Source organism: Boleophthalmus pectinirostris, unplaced genomic scaffold (genome assembly GCF_026225935.1).
Source record: "Boleophthalmus pectinirostris isolate CB_2022bp ecotype Guang Dong unplaced genomic scaffold, ASM2622593v1 HiC_scaffold_10, whole genome shotgun sequence".
In the NCBI taxonomy this organism is placed as follows: domain Eukaryota; kingdom Metazoa; phylum Chordata; class Actinopteri; order Gobiiformes; family Gobiidae; genus Boleophthalmus; species Boleophthalmus pectinirostris.
Window position 1 is genome coordinate 10,861,455 of NW_026570971.1, and position 25,551 is coordinate 10,887,005.

Here is a 25,551-nt window from a genome sequence, read left to right on the forward strand (position 1 = left end):
CAGTGACCTCTGCAAATACAAGGACTGGATGGAATATTTTAAAAAGTGTCTCCATATGTCTCCAACTCTATGGCTCACTAGGAAATAAGGCAACATGTCCAAATTCTGAACTGTCCCTTTAACTCTTAATGGGTGTTAATATATTTACATCTAAGTTTTATGGTTATGTCGAGATTGGGAGCAGGGCAAATGATTAGACTTTGTGGTATGGTTTGGTGATAGTGGGGATCACCCATATTGCTACTTAGCAGCTAATGTGATCAAAATTTCCTGGGGGTGTGATGCTAACTAAAAGAACTGTTCAATCTGAAGCTGCGAGACTTTAATCTGAGTTTTATTTTAACACAATCTGACCTTAAAGATCTGTCAACCATCCAGACCTTTTTGTTGAAAGTCAAACACTTAAACAGGACCATAAAAGCTCTTATTAAGCGCAGACTCTTGAAAATGTGTGACTATCTTAAAACTTTTTTAGTTGTGTTTTTTAATGTGTGCGTTGTGTGCCATAGTAACTAGCCTTCTGCTTTAAGAGATGTTATTTCTTTGGGAAATACCATAGAAAAACTCGAGGCCCATATGAGAGAGGGACATCAGCACATTCAAGAATCTGACACCAAAAACAACACCACAGTCTTAACATGCCCCAAAGGAAATGAAATGAGACACTTGTTTTTGTCTGAGCTACACAAGCCGGGGTTTTTAAATATCTTTCCAGTGACTATAGCGAGAATGTCTGGTTCACATGAGGACTTGGACAGTAACAGGGGAAAGCGTGGAGCCTAAAAGAGGGGAGCAGAGGAGAGGGCAGACGCAGCAGCGGCGGCGGGCAGATGGTGGGGCCGGAGCGCCGGATGGGAGGACAGAGATGGACGGATGCACTGGGGAAGGCCCTTCTGTTCCATCAGCAGAAGCCTATCGGACAGAGAGCACGCAATGAGACCAGTCATGTCACATGGGAGGTTTTATACGGCAATTTAGGTTTATTTTGGATTTTAGATATTGTTGGACCACAATACTGTTATTTTACATATACAGTTTAAAAATGTGTATATAAAACATGCTGTACTTTCAGTTTCACACAAAATGGTATTTGACTGATGCCATCTCACTGTTAGTATCTAGGGGAATAAGCAATAGCTGCACCATAACTACATCAAACTACATCGACCATGATCCTTTGCTCCGTTTTGGTACAAACTACATGAACAAATAACAGTTCTAAGCACTTTTAAATCTTAGTTCTTTGAATTAAGTCTTGTCAAGGCATTTTAAGAGGAAAAAGTAGCATATTCACATTTTTGTTAGCCTCCACAAAATATCACAATAAATATCGTACCGTGAGATGTATATCGTGAAAATATTATACTGTGAGATTTGGATATCTTTACATCCCTATTAGTGTCTGTTTGTATTCTCACTGCCTTTTTAATTGAACTGTTATGCATAATGGCACTTTTTTGTGTAATTCTTGTTGTGTTTTTATGGTGACCATGTTTACCATCTGTCCAGGGACTACAGATGAAAAATAGCCTCTGGTTAATTCTGGTACATTTACAGAAATGTTGATTAATGTACACTATCCCTGCTAAATAAACCAAATTTAAATAAAAAGTAGAGAAGCATTTTCAAGCTACAATTAGCAGCCTGGTTGCTGTCAATATTGCCTGAGGAATATCAGTCTGGTCACCATGCCGGTCCTCACGCCTTGAGGCAGACTCAAACATGGTCGTGCAATCAGATGTGGTTATTTCAGCAATGCATATGAAACAACAGAGCTCACTGGTCAACTATGAATTTTTTCCCACTGTGCATGGACGTTTTTGTTTTAAGTAAAAGACAATATCTCCAAATGCTTCACTTAAACATGTCTTGAAGAATTCATATTATGCAAAACTGTATCTTTTCATGCTGGTTTCATTAATCCATAAATCCAAAGTTGACATCTTTGAGCACTCAGAAATGCTCCGTTGGCGTATGGGGTGTCATACATAAAATTCTGCACAGTTTTAAAACCCATAAACCATCACCTGGATCTACAGTATTAGCATAACATTCACAAGGGTTTTGTCAACTTTTACGTTTATCATTCCCGTTGCTACAGCAGCGAGAGCTTTAATACCCAAATGTGTCTTTGGAAATGGAGGTGAAGTTTATAAAATATATTCTCCAATATGCAGACAGAAACTGTGAAATATTATAAAAAGTTAAAAAAGCATGTTGAAAAGTGAATTAAAGTGAAAATGCATGATACAGAATGTGTTTTTGAATTAAACAAAACTATTCCAAGTACAAAGGCTCTAAAAGTTGATTTAGCAAAAAGATAAACCCCTTTTATTATCTATAGCTGGTCTTCTTACCCTCACACTCGAAGGCCTGCAGCACGGCGGTGTAAGAGGGGCCCAGCCAGGAGGTGTAGCTGGTGATGATCCTCTGCAGGTGGTGGGTGGAGTCACTGAACATCAGGTCCGGTTCTCCGTAGGCCGCTGAGCTGTACATGTGGAAGCTGTCGGTGGAGTTCCCAAACGCGTTCTGCACCACACAGGGAATGAGTGACAGATGAGAGCCTCTATTACATCTGCTGACATTTGTGAATGACTTTATGAAGGCCTTTGAGATATGGGAAGAGTATATTATATTTAAATATCTCTTTGTCTTAAGTATGAGTATGGCAAAAGTGCACTCAACTCCCAATGACAATATAGTGCACACAATTTGACATAACTTTTTACAGTATTGATGCTTGTTCAAATGAGTACTTGTTTCGGTTTTAGTATCAGTTAGTATCTAGGTGTTGATTTATTTTTATTTTTTTTACAGTCCTTGTAAATAGTTGTTGTTATCTAGAATTACTTAAAGAAGACACAACCCCAAGTGTGTGTTTTTGATGCACAAACACCACTATAACATGGTCAAAAGCTGCACTACATAACTTTTCTGCTTGAAAAGAGAGACCTGCGTGTCTCCATGGAGAGTTATTGCTTTGCCTGAGATGTTCCACAGCATTAAAATAAACATATCTATCTTGGAAATAATCTCAATTAGGCTACGTGTGTTTGTAGAAAACAAATTGAGAAACATGCAATCTTAGGCTACGGTTATATGATGATGGTCTGAACAGAAGACGGGAAAGCGGCAGCGCGTCTTCACTTTTTATTCCATGTTTATACAAGCGTTTTCGGGAGGAAATCTGTGTGCGTACAGTGACACAAAATAAGTTGGTGAATCTAGGTGGTGATGTATGTGATGTAAACGCGTATGCGACGTGAGCAGATTTTACCAGAGTTTTGCGTCTTGGGCAGTGTAGACGAAAATGCTACAGCAGAACATATTCAACTTTTCCACTCTGGAGGGTGGTTTCAGATTTTTGTGTTTTTAAGCCCCAAAAACCCCGTCACCGTCTAAACAAAAGACATTCCTGATAAAATATTTTGTCGTTTTTGCCCACGTGTTCTCGTATAAAACATGGCCTTACTGTGAGTGTTGTCGTCTCTCCACAGATCTAAACAGCAACTTGGCCTAGTGACGTTACCTCCTTTCCTCCATGAATAATGCCATACAGTGGAACATGGCAAAGAAGCATCATCTCCATGGAGACAAAAAGGTGACAGACTCTCCCAGAAAAGTTTCAAGAGAAATAGATTCAAGATGTCCGGATCAACCAATTTCAAAGCCAAACAGTCTATGTAAACAACAGATAGACCACCAGCAGACAAACCTGAAGTCTCTCGAGGAACTTCCAGACCCTGCACCTGTCTTCAGGCCGGACCACCACAGCGTTGGTGGGCACAGAGGCCAGGTGGCACTGCTCGAACTCCTCTGGGTTTGCCTCAGTCCCATCAGGGCACAGCAGCTTCAGGTCCTCCACCTCCATGTCCAACGCCCACGACTCCTGGTTCTTCCCTGGGCATCAACAGAACAAGACCTCAAAAACATCAACGACTTGCCCTGATGTAAACCAAACAACTCGTAGCACTGGGTACCCGCAAATAGTTGATGAAACGGTTTTAACGTTCTGGAATTTTAATGCAGGTTGGTGGCGATTACACACGGGCGGGTCAGGTGAATCAAATGAACGACAAACGGGAAAAAAATACTTGACGAGCATCCAGGACATCCATTGCCCTGGACAGAAGTACCATTCCACGGCCTTTTCCCGGAACGATGGACCAGGCTGGTTTAGTCTTGGTTTAGTCCTGGTTCAGTCCTGGTTTAGTCTTGGTCCAGTCCTGGTTAAGTTCTGGTTTAGTCCTGGTTCAGTCCTGGTTCCATCCTGGTTTAGTCTTGGTCCAGTCCTGGTTAAGTCCTGGTTTAGACCTGGTTTAGTCCTGGTCCAGTCCTGGTGTAGTCCTGGTCATCGGCTCTGCAGTTATAGCGTGTATATATTTATAATTTGGAAATGACACGGCGTATTTTCAGTCCTGGTTCAGTCCTGGTTTAGTCCTGGTTTAGTCCTGGACTATTGGGCTGTCGGACTAATAGGTTGACCCCGATTTATCCAGGCGTGGGCGGGTAACTGGTGGAATGTTAACAGTCCGGGCGGGTGCGGATTTAACTTAGATTTAATCAGTCGGGTGTGGTGCTGTACTATGCGGGCGCGGACTTGTGCGGGTCTCCAAAAATGGACCCGTGCAGGACTCGGCCTCCCACCTCCCTCCAGCTGACCACCGAACCAGATCTAATCATCCTTCCAAGTACAGGACCTTAAAACTCTGTGTGATCCAGTATAAACATGTTTTTTTTTTTTTTTTTTTCCATGCACTGTCCTAAAATGGAAGCAACTACCACCCCCTTATCAGAAAAGTGACTTCAGCATGACTTTAGGGGGCAAAGTGAACAATGAAACTGGTATAAAACCACATAGGAGCTGAGGATTTTCATTCGATGACATCACGCAGTGGGACCAAGCCTTATTCAAACATGCATATTGTCTAAGCTGCTCTGAGGTTAAAATAAGGCTACTGCGTCCTGTCTGCATTAAAATTAAAAAGTGTTATATTGCTTGAGAATCAGGAAGTGTGCAGTTAGCATGCTAGTTGTTGTTAGCTTTACCGTCGCAGTGCAACTCCGCTCTGGTCTCTGAAAGTCGTAAAAAGAGCTCATTGTGGTGAATAATTAGGATGCTCGGAACGCACCTGCAAACCATTTAAAATGAACTAGTGCTGTTCATAGGTGCAGAAAATAAATTAAAAACATTAGATATATTAAGGGATTTAACAATGCTTTTTCTGTAATCAAAAAAATAAGAATCAGTCTAAAAAAAAAAAAGCAGTGAGTGAACCAGCAGGTCGTTCATCACCTCTGCCTCCTCGAAACGTCACATCCTTCTATTAAAGTGCACTTAGCAAATGGCTCATGTAAGACTGATGCTGTCATTGGGCCGTCATTGGCACGCTCCTAATGAACACGAACACATGAAGTTATAAATGGATAAGATGGCTGAACTTGACTCAAAAATCTTAGATGGGCATAACACCAAAAATCTGTAAAAAAATAAAAAAATGTTGGATTGAAAAATGAAACCGATAAAATAGTGTTGCTAGAAAAATGAACATTTCTAACTGGATTTTTGACGCTATAGTAACTAAAAACAAATAGCCTGCTGACTGCACACTTCTTGATTCTTGATCGATTGAAAAATGTATTTATAAATTAGATGCAGCTCAGATCAGAGAGTGTTCTTTTAGGTCTAAACCAACTGGATTTCATATGGAATAAGAAAGCTTTCAGAAATATGTGTGTGCATAGGATAGAAATCCGTGCATATTTGAGAAATTCGTGCGTATTTGGCTGTAGTTGAGCATAAATTAAATATTCATGAACTCTCGAATGAGTCCAGTCGTACATACAATGTGTTGTGTATCACAGATGTGACTTTACTGTCAAAAAATACATCACTTCAGGTTTAGTCCTGGTGTAGACCTGGTTCAGTCCTGGTTTAGTTCTGGTTCAGTCCAGACCTGGTTCAGTCAGTATGTGGCGCAAAAGCCTGGCATCTCGATCGATGTTTCTTCTGCACAGTAAATAATGCCTGTGAAGTGATGACGTATTTTTGTCTGTGAATTTGTATTTGTAATGAAGAAAGTGTAATCATAAATTTTCATTTAATGATTGTAATTCTTGATGTTGTAACTTTTCAATTTGTATTCTGATGGATAAAATACACACAACACATTGTTGTGGACTCATTTGAGAGTTTACGAATATTTATTTTATGCTGAACTACAGACAAATATGCACGGATTTCCCAAATATGCACAGATTTCTATCCTATGCACACAAGTATTCCTGAAAGCTCATGTGAGGCTCATTCCAAATAGGCTCTATTCACGCTTACGTCACAAACCAGGAAGACGTTTGGAAACATGTGATGACAACTTCCTGTATAGTTCCTGACACTGGGCTCGCCGACCAACTGTGATAAAACCCACTGAAGTAAATGTGATCAGCGGTAAAATGAAGACTGCAGATGTATGTGCTGTTTGGAATCATCTTGAATTTGGTGCGTCAGTGTGGAAATGATGAAAACTGAGATATTGTTGTAATTGTTGATTATCCGAACATAACGGAACGCTACAATGACATGGAGATGAAGAAAACTGGGACATTTTCTAATTTTTCCTAGATTTTGTCTTACTTGACTTACTACAGTCAACAGAGCCCGCCGGAAGTTGTCATCGCATGTTTCCAAACATCTTCCTGGTTTGTGACGTAAGCGTGAATAGACCCTAGTGTAACATAAAAACTTGACCATCATGTGTTAGGTCATGTTTATAAATTTAAACTCTAAATCTTACATACAGCTCCTTTAAAAAGATAAACTTTCTATGGAAATAATAATTGGTCGCGTTCAAAATCCTATCATAAAAGCAACAAGAACAACTCCCGGATTTCTAAATGACTAAGGCAAATCCCAGTGAAAAAGCCTGAGCGAGAATAACTCCGGTAGACTGGCCACAAGCTGGTGCAGCCCTGACCTCCGATAATTGCCGGACATTATTGACCATATGAGAAATCACGCTTGGTTTGCAGCGTCTGTATCTTTCCTTTCTCAGCTGTACAAGCCGAGTCTGTGTAGCGTGACTTGGGTAATGATCGCCATTCATTCTGGATCTGGCCCAAAGGGGGACCATATGCACCGAGTAACCAAGGGAGCCGGCCATTTTGTCGTCAGAGCGGGTGTCGCCGTTCTAGCTTCATTTTTTTTTTTTTGCCTGTTGTTTGGTTGTTTTGGTTTTAAAAAGTACAGCTGAGTTCATAAGCGCTTTTCACAACCCTCAGAGCCCAATCAAGGTAAAGCTAACAATGACTTGGACCTGCACTTGCTGATTCTCTGACAATAAAACTCCTTCAAATTAGATGCAGACTTTACACAGCTGACTTATTGTGACCTCAAGGACTGCTTATACAATATATCTGTACTATTTGCATAATCTATATCTATCTGTATAGTCTTGTACAGAGACTTAGAATTATTCAATTGAAAATTATCTGGGACACTGTCGTCTCCCAGAAATTTATGGGAAAGACCTGAGATCAAATTTTGGAATTTTAGAATATAAACTTTACAATATGGCCAAACCTCCTTGTCAAAGTTTGATCTCGTCAGATCTCAGAAGCTAAGTGGTGCCGGGCCTGGTTAATATTTGGATACCATATCATACCAACTTTTGTTATAAAGCACTTTAAAAACTTTACAGCTGGTCAAAGGATAGACAAGGACAATCACAATACAACCCAATACACAAATCAAACACAATATAACTATTAAAAAAAACAAAAAACAGTAAGCTCTTCAACAACAAGAAATGTACACCTCACTTGTTAAAAGCCAGTGAGAAAAGGTGCGATTTTGGGAGTTATTTAAAAACAGGTACAGACTCGGGATGTCTAATCTCTAATGGCGACTGGTTCCAGAGCCAAGAGGCCACAACAGAAAATGCACAGTTCCCATGCAGCTGCGTTTAGTCTTTGGGACGGCGAGCTGGAGCTGGATTGCTGACCTGAGAGTGAAAAACGGGGCATAAAGGTGAACTTGATCTAGCAAGGTAGGAGGGCTGTAGGCCGTGCAAACAGTTGAAAGTAACTAAAAGAATTATAAAATCAACTCTAAAAGACGCTGGGAGCCAGTGGAGAGAGGATAAAATAGGTGAGATGCTCTTGTGTTTCCGTGTTCCAGTTAGAAGTCAAGCCGCTGAGTTTTGGACTCATTGCAAACAGCAAAGTGCATTTTGGCTGACACCAACATAAAGTGCATTACAATAATCCAATCTAGTTGTCAGTATAACAGTTTCGAAGTGTTCTGCTGACAAAATAGGCTTAATTTTGGCCAGTTGCCTCAGCTGGAAAAGAAAAAACTAGACTTTACAACAGCACTAATTTGCTGATCAAATTTTAGATCTGTGTCCATGGGAGGCCGCTGGGAAAATCAGGTGTCACCACAGGACGCCAGTAATAAAAAACTGTTGTTGTGGTATTTACCCACATTGCCCAGTATGAGAGTGGTGTGTTTGTGAGTGTTGGTGGTGGTTGGAGGAGCAGATGGCACAGATTGGGAGCCTCGCTTCTGTCAGTCTGCTCCAGGGCAGCTGTGGCAACAATAGAAGTTTACCACCACTGAGAATGGAGTGAATGAATAATGCACCAAATTATAAAGCGTCTGGAAAAGCGCCATATAAGACTAATGCATTACAATTGTTAATGTCATGAGAGAAAATTTGGAGAGTCCGTATTTCATGTTCACTTCACTGTGGGTCCATTCATATCTCTTATCAAATCTTTTTTTTTTTTTTTTTTTTAGGAAGTATAGTTTACCGTAAAATCCGAATCACTAACTTGAATAAACTGCATTCAAAAAATCTTGGTTACCCCTGTGTTTAACCACTGCTTCTTCACTACAAAAAAATTAAATGCTGACTCTGTTTATTTGAATATTGTTTCACCTTTATCCATCTCAATATTTTATCTTAAATGAATGTAATTTAAAGCTGCACTATGTAACTTTTTGGTTGGGGGACCATCACCTACTTGCTCTACTTTACATTTATTCATTTACAGATGGTTTTATAGCCCAAAAACGCCTACAAAACCAGGCATTCTGACTGTAAGCGGGGTCACCTCTCCACAGATCTGACCTGTAACTTGGTCTGGTTTGGACTCCATGAAAATAGAAAGAAGAAAGGTTTGATAATTACTGTTAAAGGGACAAACGCATTTAACGGACCCTCCAATGCAAATTTTTAAATATCACTATAAAATGTTAATTATTTGCTTCCAAGATAAAATAATTAATTGAAAAAAAGATCATCATATATTTAAATCGTGTCAACATTTTATTCTTTTCTAATCAGTGAATCTTGTGTTAAACTGTTGAGCCACACTGACATCCTGTGGTCGGAGATGGAACTGCAGCAGACTCTTTTGTAAAATAATAATCCCTTTTTCAAACACTCACCATCCAGATTGTCAAATACTGTTGTGTGCTTAACAAAGGCCACGTCACCCAGGTTCTCCGCCACGCACCTACACAATAAAACACAATCAGAGCCATTCAATTAATCCAAACATGAACCTCCGTGCGTTTATATCAACACGACTCAAGAGGGCGGCGATAATCTCCCTCCAACCCCACGGTTCTAGTTACACAATTTATTAAACCAACTTGAGTGGCGCTGTATTCCCTTCTCAAATACAATTATTACTGTGCCAAGGGCTTGTACACACAGACCTACTGCAACGTGATTAGGGTACAGAGGGGGACTTACCGCGGTTTAATATACACAGTGACAGTGGAGTGTAAGGATATGGGGCTAACGATGGAGCCACGGGAATTCATTACCAAATAAAGACAAGTCTCAGTTTCCTGTAGGAACTAGCTGCAGGTCCAAAGCTTGCAGATGAAATAAGTCAAGTGTTTTAGCTATTTATTTCATTTCAGCAACCGTTTCTGGCTTTTATTCACTTCTAGATACAGCACAATTCTGTATTTTGTGAGCCCAGTATAGCCCAATATATTTTTGGTAAGTGTTATAAGTAACATTTTATAATAATGGTGGAACATGTAAGATTTAGATTTTCAAAAATGGCATACAGATCATCAGGTCATCTGTCTGTGTCCCCAAATATGAGCTAAACATGTTCAATTCAAGCATAGATTTTACGGTAACACTTTATAATAACTACACCTTATTTAGCCTTAAAGCATGAATAAAGACTTAATTAATAATGAACAAAGACTTAATTAATAATGATTCATGCTTAGTAAATGTTTAATAAAGGATAATTAGCCTTCACTTTAGAAAAGCTCTCCAAAAGACTTAACAGATAACAGCTGCCTGAATTATCATTGCATTGCATTATTAGTAAATCATTCTCTCATAGCTTACTAATGATTAATAAATGTTCAAATGGTTAGTTCATGAGTAATTAAGTATGAAATAATTATGAGTAACTCAAGACACAATGGATTCCAGGCACTCCAAAACAGTAGAAAAAATGAACACATCGCACGAGGAAAAATATAATTAAAAGGCCTTTATTTGAATGGCCAAAGCCAACATGTTTTGACCTTAACTGGTCTTCATCAGGGCTAGCCGTTAAAATATTGCATAATAGATTTGGATATTGTTACATCCCTAATCATGAGCCTCTCCACCATATCATGAGCTTTCTCACGATATCACAATAAATATCATACTGTGAGGTTCATACTGTGAGGATATCGTATCGTGAGTTAAACTGGGGCTTCTGATTTTCAAATTGCGAAAGGAAGAAGTATATATTTAAATGTATCAAATAGAGGATGTAACGATATCCAAGTCTCACAATACGATATCGTCACAGTAAGAACCTCAAGGTACGATATTTATTGCGATATCGTGGGAAAGCTCACGATATGGTGGGGAGGCTCACGATTAGTGATGTAAGAAAATCCAAATCTCTTACGATATTTACTTTATTTTCACGATATACATCTCACGGTACGATATTTATTGCGATATTTTGTGGAGGCAAAACCGCTAAAACACTTAATATGCTACTTTTTCCTCTTACAATGCCTTGGCAAGACTTAACCCAAAGAAATACGACTTAAAAGTGCTTAGAACTGTCATTTCTTCTTGTAGTCTGCACTGAAATGGAGCAAAGGATCATGGTCTATGTAGTTCCGTCTGTCTCTTTTTAGCTATTGCTACAAAACAACTCTTAATTTAAGCAAAGATACTTGTAATTCTATATATTGTGATGGTCCATGATATTATTGTGAGAACTTTAACGATACGATATCACGATATTTTGGTTATTGTTACTTCCCTAGTATCTAACATCAGTAGCTTTCACAAACCACTTGGTAAATTGTTAATATGCACATGAATTCATTCTGTGTTGCTTTTACTATATACTCTTTGGTCGAAAAACTCAGATTTTCCCCATAATCTTTCCCTGTCCAGATTGCAGCGTACCTGAGGGCCCCGGTCTCTCCGTAGTGCCTCTCGCGGTGGTTGTTGGCGCAGATGTGGCGGTCGTTCTCGTCTCCGATGCAGGCCTCGCACAGGTTCTTGGGGTTGGTTCCTCTGGGGTCGTGCTGGGGGTCCTTCACGCCCGGGACACAGCTGTAACCGAAGAAGTTCCCCACGGCTGCTCCGGGACAGAAGACGAAGTATGTGAGACGCTCAAAGAAGGCATTGATGGAGAATGAATGGTGACGCGGTTTTAGAGCAAAAGTTCTGTTTCGAACCAAGCAGCTGGAACAGTCCAAGTGTCAGATTTGCCAGGAAAGTAGAGCAACTTTTTTTGTACAAATTATATATACTAGGATCATTTAGTAAGTATTATTTGACAGAGCAAACCAAATTTCTATATCAATTTCAGTACTAAGGAATAGACTCAATACTCAATACAGATTCAAGTACCACCATGATAATAAAAACACTTTCTTTAGACACTAGAGTGTGATTTTTAACTTATAACAAAATCATAGTACTTTCATTTATACTACTATTTATACTATTATTAAGAAGTTCCCAATACGATACATACCTCGATACGTAGGCCACGATACAATGTATACCTCAATACAATGCACTTTCGATTCGATATGATATATTTCAAATCGATTCAATATGGTTCAATAAAAATATTGACTAAACGATGGCTGTGGTTTAACAAAGATGTGTCTTTGTTAAACCGCTTCTTATGCAAAGTTGATGAAACACATTCATTTTAATAATCAAAGCAGTGAAAATGTCAAATAAATGAGTTTCCTTCCCCTAAACAAGCAACAAATCTGAAGCCTGATTCATCAGTTGGTTTCACTTCGTGGAAACCGTCTGACCTCGCAGCATTAGGATTTGTTTGCTCGACGGTAGGTGGGTACTTTTTTTATTTAATCAATTGCTGCTATTTGGTCGTGATGTATGTATTGTGCCAAATCCCATAGGAAGAAGGGCAATAACGTCTTTCTCCTTGATAAAATCACCAAACATTTTCTTTGTTCTGGCTTCAAATCCTCAATCTTGGGAATTGTTGCCAACACAGAATATATGTCTTCGTCTACATCAGGGGTGTCAAACTCATTTTGGTCCGGGGGCCGTATCCAACCTACTTTGATTCCAAAGGGGCCAGATCAGAAAACTCATGTCATATAAACCCCAAAAATAACAATAAGTTCAAATATTTGTGTAGAGAAACGCAAATCTATTACAGAAATCTTTTTTAATTGATGAACTCTTTCTTATTATAATATTATAATATTATGAACAACCTGAAATTTTAAGAAAAATTCAATTTCAACACAATGTTTTAACATGAACTTGTATGCAAATAGGAATAAGTCCATTTATCTTGGAAAATCCTGCACTCGGCTCCACTTTTCTCATTTTTGACATTTTGCTGATGAGGGTGTCACGGTCAACAGTCAAAACGATCGTCCTTTAAGAGCGTTTGGAAAGAGACAAGTCTTCATTTGTGCTGCTCTGGTGGGAGGGGCCACGTACAGAGACGCTGGAGACGCTGCTGTGATAAACACCGCAGAAAATTACCAATATTTTAATAGAAAATATAATTAAAATATTTTTGTAGAAAATCACCCAAGGGCCACATTAAAGGTCTTGGAGGGCCGGATCTGGCCCCCGGGCCTTATGTTTGACACCTGTGGTCTACATCTCGACTGCTTTGTTTACTGTTGTGCTGTTCCACAAAAGGGACCCAGACAGGTGCTTGAGTTTGTCATGGCTTCACAGCTCTTCTCTGATTGGCCTCCGAGGTTCTTGCAAACCGTCTAGTGTATTCTGATTCCTGACCTAGTCGCTGGCAAGAAATGAAATTGAACGGACATACAAAAGCACTGTGATAAAATATTTTAGTAAAATATACCCAAAAATACTCAATACAATAAATTGATATTTCGATATTTTTGCACACCCTTACTCATATCTGCGTAGTGGTCCAGGTTGGTTCCATATTGGTTCATGGGCGTATATGAGTCTTTGTGCTCTTATACTTGTACTGATACAGCTCAAGATCATTCTAAAGCCATTCAGAAAAGGTTCATTTCTGTCCTGTGAATATGACTTTTTTTTTTTTGTGTGTGTCAATACTTGCTCTAGTTTCAGTACTAGTTTTACTTTCGATTAGTATCTGATTCTCGATACTTGACAACCGTAGAGTTTTTCCAATTAGCAATTCGCAGGTTCCAATTATCTATGTATAATGTCTCTGCAGTCACATTATCCTGTCTCCATGGGGTCTCATTATGTAAACTCTGCCTTTTGTACTTACGTTAGCAGTTTACAATTCATTTCTCAATTGTTAAAGCTCATTATAGTGCACATGAACTCTGAGCTAGAGCTCTTGTGGGCGTGGAGCTGGTTGCTATCTGCAATGTTTTGATTCTGTCCTGTAAATCTTGACTTCACAAATGTTTAACACACAAACCCTTTTCTTCTCTCAAACAGAAAACACAGTAATACAGCAAGTGCTCCATTGTGTTTTTAAACTCCATACACCTTGACTAGAATAATTTGGAAAAATGTTCTGCTTTAAGAGGAGAGATGCGTTGTACCTGGTTGAAGCATCAGTGCTCATTTCCACCTGTAGTCCCTGGGCAGGTGATTGTATTTAATTGACCTGAGCTATCAACTATCAGCTGTTCTTCCTATGGAGCATGTTTTGGGTTGATGGGGGAAACCGGAGCGCCCGAAGGAAACCCATCCAGACACGGGGAAGAGAAATGCAAACTCCACACAGAAAGGCCCGGGTGACCTGGGGATTGAACCTGGAACCTTCTTACTTGCACTCAGCATCATACTGCCACACTGCTATTTAGTAGTCTTAGTAGTTCTATTTCCCTGTGTTTGAGTGGGTTTCTTCTGGTTTCCCCCCAAAACATCCTCCAGCTATGGTAGTCCTGACCAAGACTAGCTCAAGATCTGGAGATGGGTCCTCTGAAGTGACACTGTGGCACCTTCTGCTGCTGACAGGTTTAACCCCAACAGCACTGAAGATGGGTCAAATGCAGAAGACAAATTCCTCTACGTGGACAATAAACGATAACCTAACAACCTTTTAATTACTGTATTGTATTATTTCCCCATTGTGGGACAAATACAGGTTCTCTCGTCTTCTTATCTTTGTCTTATCTTTCTCTAATCTCACCTCCCTGTCTCCCCACCGCAGCAACAGCAACAGCAACAGCAGCCTCTCCATCTCCTCCTCTTCACCACCACACCTCCCAGACCACATACGGCCCTTTGGTTGACTCTGACCGGCCCATTTAAAATAATTTGGAATTACGAAATAAACAGGAGGGAAGGAGGCCCCAGGGAAGACCTAGAACACGCTGGAGGGAATATGTCCCTCGGCTGGCCTGGGAACACTTTGGGGTCCCCCGGAGGAGTCGGAGGAAATGTCCAGGGTGAAGGAAGTCTGGGAGTCCCTACTTAGACTGCTGCCCTCCTGACCCGGCCCCAGATAAGTGGAAGAAAATGGATGGATGGATACAAAATTTTATAATTTTACCTATTGCAGGGACTAAAGCGGCATTGCTTTTTATTTTTCAGGTGTTTTTTGTAATGCAAACCTCACTTTTTTCATTGCTTAGTCATAACATAAACTCTTACCAGTCTCACCAGCTCATCAAAACAATGATATTTACTGCTTTTTTATAAATAAATACGATTAATATTATGCAGAATTGAGTTAAGCATTTTGGCCGCCACAATATTTTCTGTTTCTCATGTGACCCGATGGAAAAAATCATTGCCCAGCCCTGCTCTAACTCACTGGAGGATATATTTTCTTTAACAATCCCACCAATTTCTCCATGTTCCCCTCTGACCTCTCTTCCTGCAGGGATCTGTGCACCAGGCTCTCACCTCGGGGGAAGTTGCACTGCTCGCCCACGCTGATCTGGGAGGTGTTGACCAGGTACCCGATGGGCACGGTCCAGCCCACGGTGGTGCGTATCCCGGGGTGACACGAGCTGCGTTCGTGCATCTCCAGGAGGGACAGGTCTGCGGAGGAGCGACGCGCCAGGGCGACCACGTAGTAACTGATGCCATCTAGAGGAAAGAGGAGGGAAGTATTTTAGATTCTTGGCTTATTTTCTGGTGGAAGGTCCGCCAAATGCTTTTTTTTTTTTTTTTTTTTTTTTTTTTTTGGAAATGCTGTTGTTTTGTCTGGATTCTTTCACAGTATGGCATTAAACCTTTCTATCTTCATGGAGACTGAACCAGACCAAGTTACAGGTCAGATCTGTGGATTGGCGGTACCGTTCACAGTCAGAATGTTTGTTTTTCTAGGTATTTTTGAGCTATAAAACAACCTGTAATTGAAAAAAATGTAAGGTAGAGCTGTTTAATGTCACACTGTGGAAATTTCCAGGCAGAGCAATGACATATCCATAGAAACAAACACGTAACAGACCCGTAACCAGAGAAATTACACAATGCACCTTTAAATAACGCTATAAACATTAACATTCCTAGAGAGGGTGAACCTAACTGGAGGCACTGCTCTGTTCTAAACTTTGTTACTCCAAATTATCTGACATTAAAGTGCTTACTTACATACTGATTTTGTGTTGCTAAAGGAACATAGGACCTCATTTCTTACTAATCTGGCATCGTATTGTAATAGGAAAATACTGTTATTGCTTCTACTTGTAGTTATTCACAGTTTTCATTGTGTCTGATTTATATCCTGTTTTGAAGAAAGCTGCTCAAGTCTTATTGGGGAGTAACTGTCCTTGTATAAATTTTGGGGCATCACGACCCAGCACAAATGCAGATGTTTCCTTTCTTTTGGTAATACTTGTTTAGACACTACTATACGTGTTTTGTGAGTCTGATGCTGGTTCAGACAGAGTTACATACTTGCACTGAACAGACTTGTCCTCTTATCCTCTGCCTCTCTTTGCAAAGATATGTAATAAGCTTTTATTTTGTTGCTTCAGTGGATGTTCATTATTTTTAAAAGATAATTTTCCACGACCGCATGAATCGTTGCGTGTTGAGGGACTATTTTCTCAGCAGCAGCGGAATTTTACTTTGCCGGTAAGATAGGTGCTAGGTGATATCAGTCCGCCGCTGCTTTCTGCCGTTTTCTATCAGGAAGTGCAACTCGCTGCTGCTGCTCAGACATAAATCCTTCAAATGCAAGGTTGGTTTACTTCTAAAATTATTCTATAGACACAGACATTCACATGGACAGTCTGGTGAAATAATAGATTTGCTTCAGATGTTTTGTGGAGTGGGTAAGACTGTTTTTAGTGGCAGGATAACTATGGCCATTGACATGCACTAGCCTAGCACCAGTGACCTCTGCAAATACAAGGACTGGGTGGAATAATTTAAAAAGTGTCTCCACACGTCTCCAACACTCTGGCTCACTAGGAAATGAGGTCCTATGTGCAAAATTCCAGACTGTCCCTTTAAAAGAAGTCCCTCTCAAATAATTTTATCAGGCTGTATTTGTGTCTGCTGAACCCATAGACATAGACATATATGCAGAACCCCCATAGAGCGATGTGCTGCAAAGTATGTGGTGGTTTTCAGAATCTAGAATGAAATAATGTCATACTGCCAGATCTCCTTGTTGATTACATTTTACTTTGCCATGAAATATCCAAAAGGTAAATTCAGTTGAACCTGATCATTTCTAGAGTAGAGGTAAGATCTTAAGACCGAGCCCAAGCCCGACCCGACCCGAAATGTCAATCATTACTTCGGGTCGGGTCGGGCTCGGGCTTCAAATAAATATATGTTTATAAAATGTATGCTAAAACGATGTGTGGATACTAAACTAAGGAATACTTGTTATAAAATAAATAATATGGATAAAACAGAGAAGTAATGTAATGTAATTGCTATTTAACTACTAAACAGGATCCGCAGAGCCAGAGCTCTGCGCACGTGAACGCCCCCTCTTAATTTAATAATCTTCCCCTCCGCAAGTCTGCATCTATTTTGACCTGGTATCCCCAATATGGAGGAGCAAGAAGTTAAACTAAAGGCAGGAGAACTGAAAAGACAAACACGCACCGGTAAGAGTGAGGTGTGGAAAAGCTTCAAATTGATTGTTGAAAATGCTACAGAAACTTGCGTTGGCTTCGCTGAATGTCGTCAATGTGGCGCTTTGCTTTCATACGAGAGCAAAAAGACTGGCACCTCGACGCTGAGCACTGCTCCTCCTCCCGAGTCCTCACAAATAAAATATGACATTTCGGGTTTGCTTCGGGCTCGGGCCTGCAAATCAAGTTAATTGGTCGGGCTCGGGCCGGGTCGGGTTTTAATACCCGCGGGTCGGGTCGGGCTGGATTTTTTAGGCCCGATCTCACCTCTATTCTAGAGACCAGACCCAAGAGCTCCCTGTATTACAATATAAATACAAATCTGCATGTCAACAATATTTATTTTAGCTGCTCTCCATCTTTATTGAGTAGTATTGACCTAAGAATGTTGTGATGTCATCTGAAATACAGCAATAAGTGATGATTACTGATTATTGTTTTTCCATGTGGTTGAAAATGTGCAATATTTGTCTTGCCCCAGTACAGATATATTATATAAACAGCTCTTGAGATCAGAATATGTCCACTACCTCTAATTATAAAGCATTTCATTGTGAATTAGTTGTAAAAAGCGCTCAGACTCATTGCAATTCATATTTATGATGCTCTGAATGTATAAGTTAAGAGAGGAATAACTTTAGCTCACAGCAAAACATTCAGAAAGAACTAGAACGGGTAAACATCATGGACATCATCATTAGGGTTAGGGTGAACACATTTTCAAAATCAAAAACTGGCACACCCCTGATTTGGTGTGGTTGGTAATAATAATAAAACTGTGAAATGAGTGCGTAATTAAGGAAACTTATTATGCACTTGGTCCATTCATGACAAAAATGTGAGTCAGTATAGTCACATTTTCTTTGTGTTTTGGTTGTTTTTAAGCAGCTTTTCTGTATTTTACCTAAACAAGTGGCAATTTATTCCTCTCTTTACTGTTGGCAGGTATCAAATTGGTCCAAAATAGGGACACCTGGGACATTTCTTGTATAAAACTGGGACAAAGTGGTTTTGGATAAATCTGCTGGGACAGGGGACACAGGGCTCAAAACTGGGACTGTCCCGGGTAAACTGGGACGTCTGATCACATTAATCATCATTAGCTCACGCAGTTTTGTATTATATCTGCTTATTCGAGTCTAAGTCTGGTTGGAAGAGCAAACCTGCAAAATTATAAAGCTATAATGCTTTATATGTACAAATGTAAGAATTTATCTATGACTTTAAAGCAGAACTAAGCAACATTTTTTACCTAATTAAATGGCTTTGTAAGTCCATGTGATGGTTAAAGGGACAGTTCAGAATTTTGGACATAGGACCTCTTTTCCTAGTGAGCCAGAGTGTTGGCGACGTGTGGAGACACTTTTTAAAATATTCTATCCAGTCCTTGTATTTGCAGAGGTCACTGGTGCTAGGCTAGTGCATGTCAATGGTCATTGTTATCCTGCCACTAAAAACAGTCTTACCCACTCCACAAAACACCAGAAGTAAATCTATTATTACACCAGACTGTTGATGTAAATGTCTGTGTTGACAGAATACTGTTTGAAATAAAACTAACCTTGCATCACATGAATCGTCACATGTTGAGGGACTATTTTCTCATATATCAGTCCGCCGCTCTCAAGCTTTCTATCAGGAAGTGCAACTCACTGCTGCTGCTCAAACATAAATCCTTCAAATTCAAGGTTGGGTTTACTTCTAAAATTATTCTATCAACACAGACATTCACATAGACAGTCTGGAGTAATAATAGTTTTGCTTCGGGTGCTTTGCATGCACTAGCCCAGCACCAGTGACCTCTGCAAATACAAGGACTGGATGGAATATTTTAAAAAAGTGTCTCCATCACTCTGGCTCACTAGGAAACTCTGGACTGTCCCTTTAAATACATATTTTTGGAGTGTTTGAGGCATTTATTGTCTCCACATGCTCTCCCTAATATTTGGCAACATTATATTGTTCTCATGTGAATATACTGCCTTATTTCAACAAAAGAAGAACACATTTTATTTTGTGTCTGTTTCCCAACAGTTTGTTCCCATAAGGAAGCTGGGGAGCTCTATTGTTGAAAGTGACTTAGTTCTACTTTAACTCATGAGTGTTGTGTTAGTTTGTCAGTTAAACCTGTGGACTCACCGATCCCATTGAAGGACTCTCCTGCGGTCAGCTCCAGCCCGTGGCACAGACCGGCCGCGTAAATGTCATCTGCAAACATGGACGCTGCATCTGCTGTGCCATTCTAAGAAAAAAAAATGTTAAGAAGTATTCATATGTCATTATATAATAAAATCAGACATAAGAAAGTGATTTGCTCAAAGACACAAACCACAATAGGAATTATCCTCCAACCATCATCAAAAATGTTAAAAGCCTGCAATAACAGATTTATATTTTTAAACTTTTGTGTCTCATTGTATCAACTTACTTCTAATATACAGTAGACCAATAAACAATATATCTTGGAACTGAAAAGTTCACAAAAATACAAACACGTTTTTCTTCTTCTTAAAGTCTGCACTTACTTTGATTTTGGTGATACAGTCCTGGGCGTTGTCTCCTCGCACACATTCTAAAGTGCCTCGAATGTTCTGTGCTGTGGCGTTACTGGACAGATCCAGACACTTCTGCTCCTCTGCCTCTGACACCACGCACCAAGAAACTGGGAAAACAGAAGCACACAGTCAAATCTTCATCACACCACATACAGGACCAGCATACATCAGTTCTGATTTTAATCCTGATTATTTTGTCAGAACTCAAGAAGGATAATTACATAATTTCATAGATTATCTGACCTTCAAATTTAATTTAACTGAGAAACTTAAAATGTTTGTTCGTGCAGCAAAAGACACTGAACACTGAAGCAGTATGCTGATCTCTGATAATCTGTTACACCCTTGTTTTTCAAAATGTGGTACCAGTACAGTAGTACTGGTGATGGTTGTAATCCTTTAGTAAAGCTACAGTATGTAACATTCTGGAGGTGACACATCACCTGCATGGTTCCATTGAAACAGGAAGTTAAAATCATATTTCAGAACATTCTCCTTGGAGACAGATGTGTTTTATGTCGTGTGGTGGAAGATTATAGCCAAGGAAACATTTCCATGAAAACAAGCAGGAGCAGGCCCTCCTCCAGGCCAAGTGAAAGTCAAGTTTGTGGAGATGCAAGCCCACTCACAGTAAAGATGCTTGTTTTTCAGAAAAAAATCAGTGCAAAAAAAATAAAAATAAATGACTGTGGCATTCAACTCAACATTATTTTCATTTCCACATTTGTAGAAGAACTACATTCTAGTCATGCTGCAGCGGAAGATCTAGTTAAGACCTTGTTAGATCAGACTGGAAACAAATGAAATAATACTGGAATGACCTTCACAGAACATCCCAAGAGATATTTAAATGTTTATTTCCCTTTGCAATAAACGATTCTTTGGATGTGCACCACAGGACTGGATGAAGAAGGATAGATACAGGCCTTGTTGGTTGAGAGTAAGAAGTGTATAACTAAAAAAAATGTCATCACAGAAAATGCCAAATTTGATAAAATAAAGAATAAAAAAATACCTTGTTAGATCCCAGATTGTTCTTTAGACAAGATACTGACATTTTTTTACTGATTTGACCGTTTTTGCTCAGACACCAACAGACACTAAACTTGGACTTTGCATCGCTCTAAAAATCGATGATATAAATCTTACCTGTGCTCTTATAGCCTCCCCTCACAGACAGCAGAGACAGTAGCAGCAGGAGCCCTATGCGGCCTGTTCTCTCTAAACACACCATGGTGACTCTGGCTGGGCACCTGAATGATCCTTTTTTACCTTAAGCCCAAAAAGCCAGAAAACCTGCTCCTTCCTGCTCCATCCCTTATAAAGCCAAGAGAGAAAACAGCAGGAGTCAGATTCATCATTCTGGCACCTCCTCCTAAGTGGCTAATCCTTACCACAATCTCAACATCTAGGATTTCTTTCGCAATTATCCCGAGGAGTTAGACATGGGAAGGCTGGGAGCAGCTGAGGTCACCTGGCGCACTAGGGGCCTTAATTAAAAAGGGCCCCAAACAATGTGTCTCTATGTGGGAGCAACGGATACGTCTGCTTCAGTCCTCCGGAGATGTGGCCCCTGAGCAGAACAGGAGCCCACAAGACCTGCCATTGTGCACCACTTCTGCTATTAGAACACAAAAGAATATATGTTAGCTGTTAGCACGATGACAGGAAGTGGAAATATGTGCTGTGTCACTTTTCTGGGGGCGACCGTCATGGCTGCACAATGTAAAGCAAGAGAATCGAAATCTGAATGGATGCAATTAGCAAATTAACCAGCACAGTAAGATAGATTTTCACAATATTTATGAGTTCACAAGCTCATAAATAAATGCTCCTGGCCTGGTTTTTGGTGGGCGGAACAATCACAGAGCAGCACTGAGGTTTGAACATCAAAACTGAAACGCCCCAAATGAACCAAAACAAAAATGGTGGCAACAACGAACATACTTCAACAGATTTAAGCTCCAATACAGATTATTTAGTTTGTGGAAAATGTACAGAAGAGAAGTGCTTTGTGCATTTGTGAATAGGGAAGATGTCTGTATGATGAACAGTGTTGTGCATGAACGAGTTCAAAAGAACGCGTTCATTGAACACGTTCATTTTTCAGTGAACTTTGAACTGAACGCAACACTTTTGTAAATCAAGAACTTGAACGTGAATTTGTTCAAATTATGTGTGATGAACGATGTACGTCACTGTTGGGGTTTAGTTAAACGTCGGAATTTGACGAGTGACGATCTGCTCGCACTTCACCTCGCGAAACCACAGCCGCGTGTCAACGCGAAGGCGACTCCACCGGCAGCTTTAGTGGAACATACGGGCTCTTGTGTCTCTCAATGAGAAGTCGCGTTTAGCTGCTTGTATTTACCTTCTGTACAGGCTGACCACGGCAAACACAAGGATTTCAAAGGTAAATTTCAAAGCACAAATTAACAGTGTATGTGGATCTGGACTCTTTCACATGATACAGAACTGCCCAGGGAGCACAATGTGCTGATGGTAAATGCACAAATACAACAATAGATACATGCTCTCTGTGTATTTTGACGGGGACGCTCGTGTAGAGCGTCAAAAAATAGGATGGATCCTTTTTTCTGAAATCTACACGCACAGGACGTGCTGCTCTGCGCGCGTATTATTTTACTTGGTACATATGTCAGTAACGCGCGTCATAATGCTTTTTTAACCTGGATTGAAATGGTGGGTTTTTCGTTTTTCTTCATACAAACTTGCTAAAATCACCGCGATATCAGCAGCAGTGAAACGCCGGAGGTGCGCCCGCGTAGACCGTGATCCTGAGCGAAAGGACCGACGCAGAAGTCCGCGCTCCACCGAACTAAACGCAGCTGACGCACGACCGCACTCGGGGTTCTCTCAGGGGCGGTCCTAGATTCCAAGTTCTAGTCCAGGATTAGTCCTGGTTTGGTCCTGGTTTAGTCTTGGTTTAGTCCTGGTTTAGTCCTGGTTGAGTTCTGGTTTAGTCCTGGTTCAGTCCTGGTTCAGTCCTGGTTTAGACCTGGTTTAGACCTGGTTTAGTCCTGGTTTAGTCCTGGCTGAGTTCTGGTTTAGTCCTGGTTCAATTCTGGTTCAGTCCTGGTTTAGTCTTGGTTTATTCCTGGTTTAGACCTGGTTCAGTCCTGATTTAGACCTGGTTTAGTCCTGGTTTAGACCTGGTTCAGTTCTGGTTTAGTCCTGGTTCAGTTCTGGTTTAGTCCTGGTTCAGTTTTGGTATAGACCTGGTTTAGTCTGGTTTAGACCTGGTTCAGTTCTGGTTTAGTCCTGGTTTAGACCTGGTTTAGTCCTGGTTTGGACCTGGTTCAGTTCTGGTTCAGTCCTGGTTTAGACCTGGTTTAGACCTGGTTTAGTCCTGGTTTAGTCTGGTCCAGTCCTGGTTCAGTCCATATGTATATGTATAAGATGCTGAACTTTTGCGCTGCAGCGCAAAAGTTCAGCATCTTCACAGTTATTTTGGTGAGAGTAAATTAAAAGTGCTGCAATAGTCGTGTAATGTTTTACATTTTAAATACAGTAATATTGTAATGTAACAAATGACTTTGAAATGACAGTAACAAGTCATAAATAACACATTACAGTTTTAAAGTCACTTGTCCAACAGTGTATCTTGTAAAGTTGTTGTAAACTAGAAGTCAGTTTGAAAAATAAATGCAGCCTTTCATTTACAGATCTCATCTAAATATAAAATGAACTGAACTTTGAACTAGTTCGAAATTAAAATTGTGAACTATGAACGTGAACTATTCACTTTGAACAAGTGTGAACTGAACTTTGAACTAGTTCATGAAAAGTGTGAACTTGCACAACACTGATGATGAATAATGCTGAATAATGCTCTGTAAAGCGTCTGTAAAAAAAAAAATGTCTGTGAAAAGCGCTATATAAATAAAGACTTACTTACTTACTTACTGTATTTTTCTCTTGACTGGATATAACAAAAGTTAGATTTTTCAGCTTGTGCCACTGCAAATTTTTGTCATGATTTTCTGCTAAATGCTCACTCCAGTCATGGTTCATTATGACTGGAATACTCTCTATTTGACTATTACTTCTTCATAGTACTTCAAAATAATACAAAAATTCTAAATGCATTGGAGTAGAAAAACTCGGGCAAAACAAACCACATGACTGAGTAAAGTACTGTTACTGCTCTACTTCTCACCACTGGAGGCTGGTGATTTTTGGATGGTTGTGAGAGCAGATTAGCTTGGTTAGAAGAAGGGCATATTAAGTTGCATTCACCTTTTAAAGAAAAGAGAGGTCTATTCACAGGGTCAGCAGAGGAAGCAGAGGAGTGAGACAAGCAAAAGTTGCATTTTTAAAAAAAGAATTGTATATTAAAATTTTGATTTTAAATTCCATAAGTTCCTATGTGTCTCCAGATACAAGGTAAACATGTTCAAATCAAATGTAGATTTTACTGATGACAATTCTTATGCTCTTTCTGGATCTGGACGATTATCCAATCAGAAAGCAGAACGAACCTCACATGAATCATTTGGGTTTTCTCTGATCTGAATGGTCACTACCTAAACTCCAGCACCAGCAGCCACTCATGAGTCAGTGCTAGTGCAGCCTCTGCAGCTCAGGGAGGGAATTCTGGATTTTCTGAGCTTTCATGTGAAGCCTGGTCTTTCCATACTGGGAATATGGGTGTCACGACATCAAATTATTATTCTACCTTATGCAAAACTGACTCTAGTGAGTTTTAAGTTATAGGTTAAGTTATAATGTTGTTACCTCATCAAAAACAGACCTGGAGTTGTGCTTAGTCATTCCGCACTCTTCTCTCTAATTTATGTCTCTCTTTTCTAATTTTCATCTTTATGATTATTTATGTTTTGATTTGTTTTATTATGATTTTAATGTATTTCTTATTCTGTAAAGCACTTTGAATTACTTTGTGTACGAATTGTGCTACACAAATAAACTTGCCTTGCCTTGCCTTGCCTTAGTTTTAGTCAGACATGTTTGAGTAATCCTTTATTATTAGTCTGTCTTCATCTCCAAGCTCCAAATGCTCTGTTCCACCTTGTGATGTCATGGAGTTAGCAGCTACCATTTACCTTTAGTTCAGGTCAGAGACTGGCATTTCCAGGTTAAAATTATACATATGAATCTATAAAAGGTCTATTAAAGGCTATTTCAGAGAAGAACTCATCTTAAATATGTACGATCTTTTATTTATTTATTTATTTATTTTTAATTCAGCATGGTCAAATAAAGCATCAAAGACACATAAAAACACATAAATAACACTTACGGTACCTGGGGTGATATGCAGTCAATTACACAAGAGAGCAAAAAACAAAAAACAAAACAAGACCAAACAAAACAAGTACACTTAACTAAAAAAAAAAAAAGTCACATAAAATTTAGCAGGGAGTGATACTGTTATTAAGTATTTCCTATACT

The 25,551-nt window shown here is 39.7% G+C and overlaps 1 protein-coding gene across 1 annotated transcript; it reads right to left on the reverse strand.

Moving 5' to 3' along the window:
* Positions 1-772: 772 nt before the first annotated feature.
* Positions 773-21,352, reverse strand: otomp (otolith matrix protein). The gene is made up of 9 exons (XM_020919152.2): positions 21,268-21,352; positions 20,089-20,225; positions 19,703-19,805; positions 15,369-15,554; positions 11,457-11,631; positions 9,452-9,519; positions 3,716-3,900; positions 2,358-2,529; positions 773-912 (listed from the first exon to the last, which is right to left on the reverse strand). The coding sequence occupies exons 1-9, from the start codon at positions 21,350-21,352 to the stop codon at positions 902-904; spliced, it is 1,122 nt and encodes a 373-aa protein (XP_020774811.1). The 3' UTR covers positions 773-901.
* Positions 21,353-25,551: the final 4,199 nt, after the last annotated feature.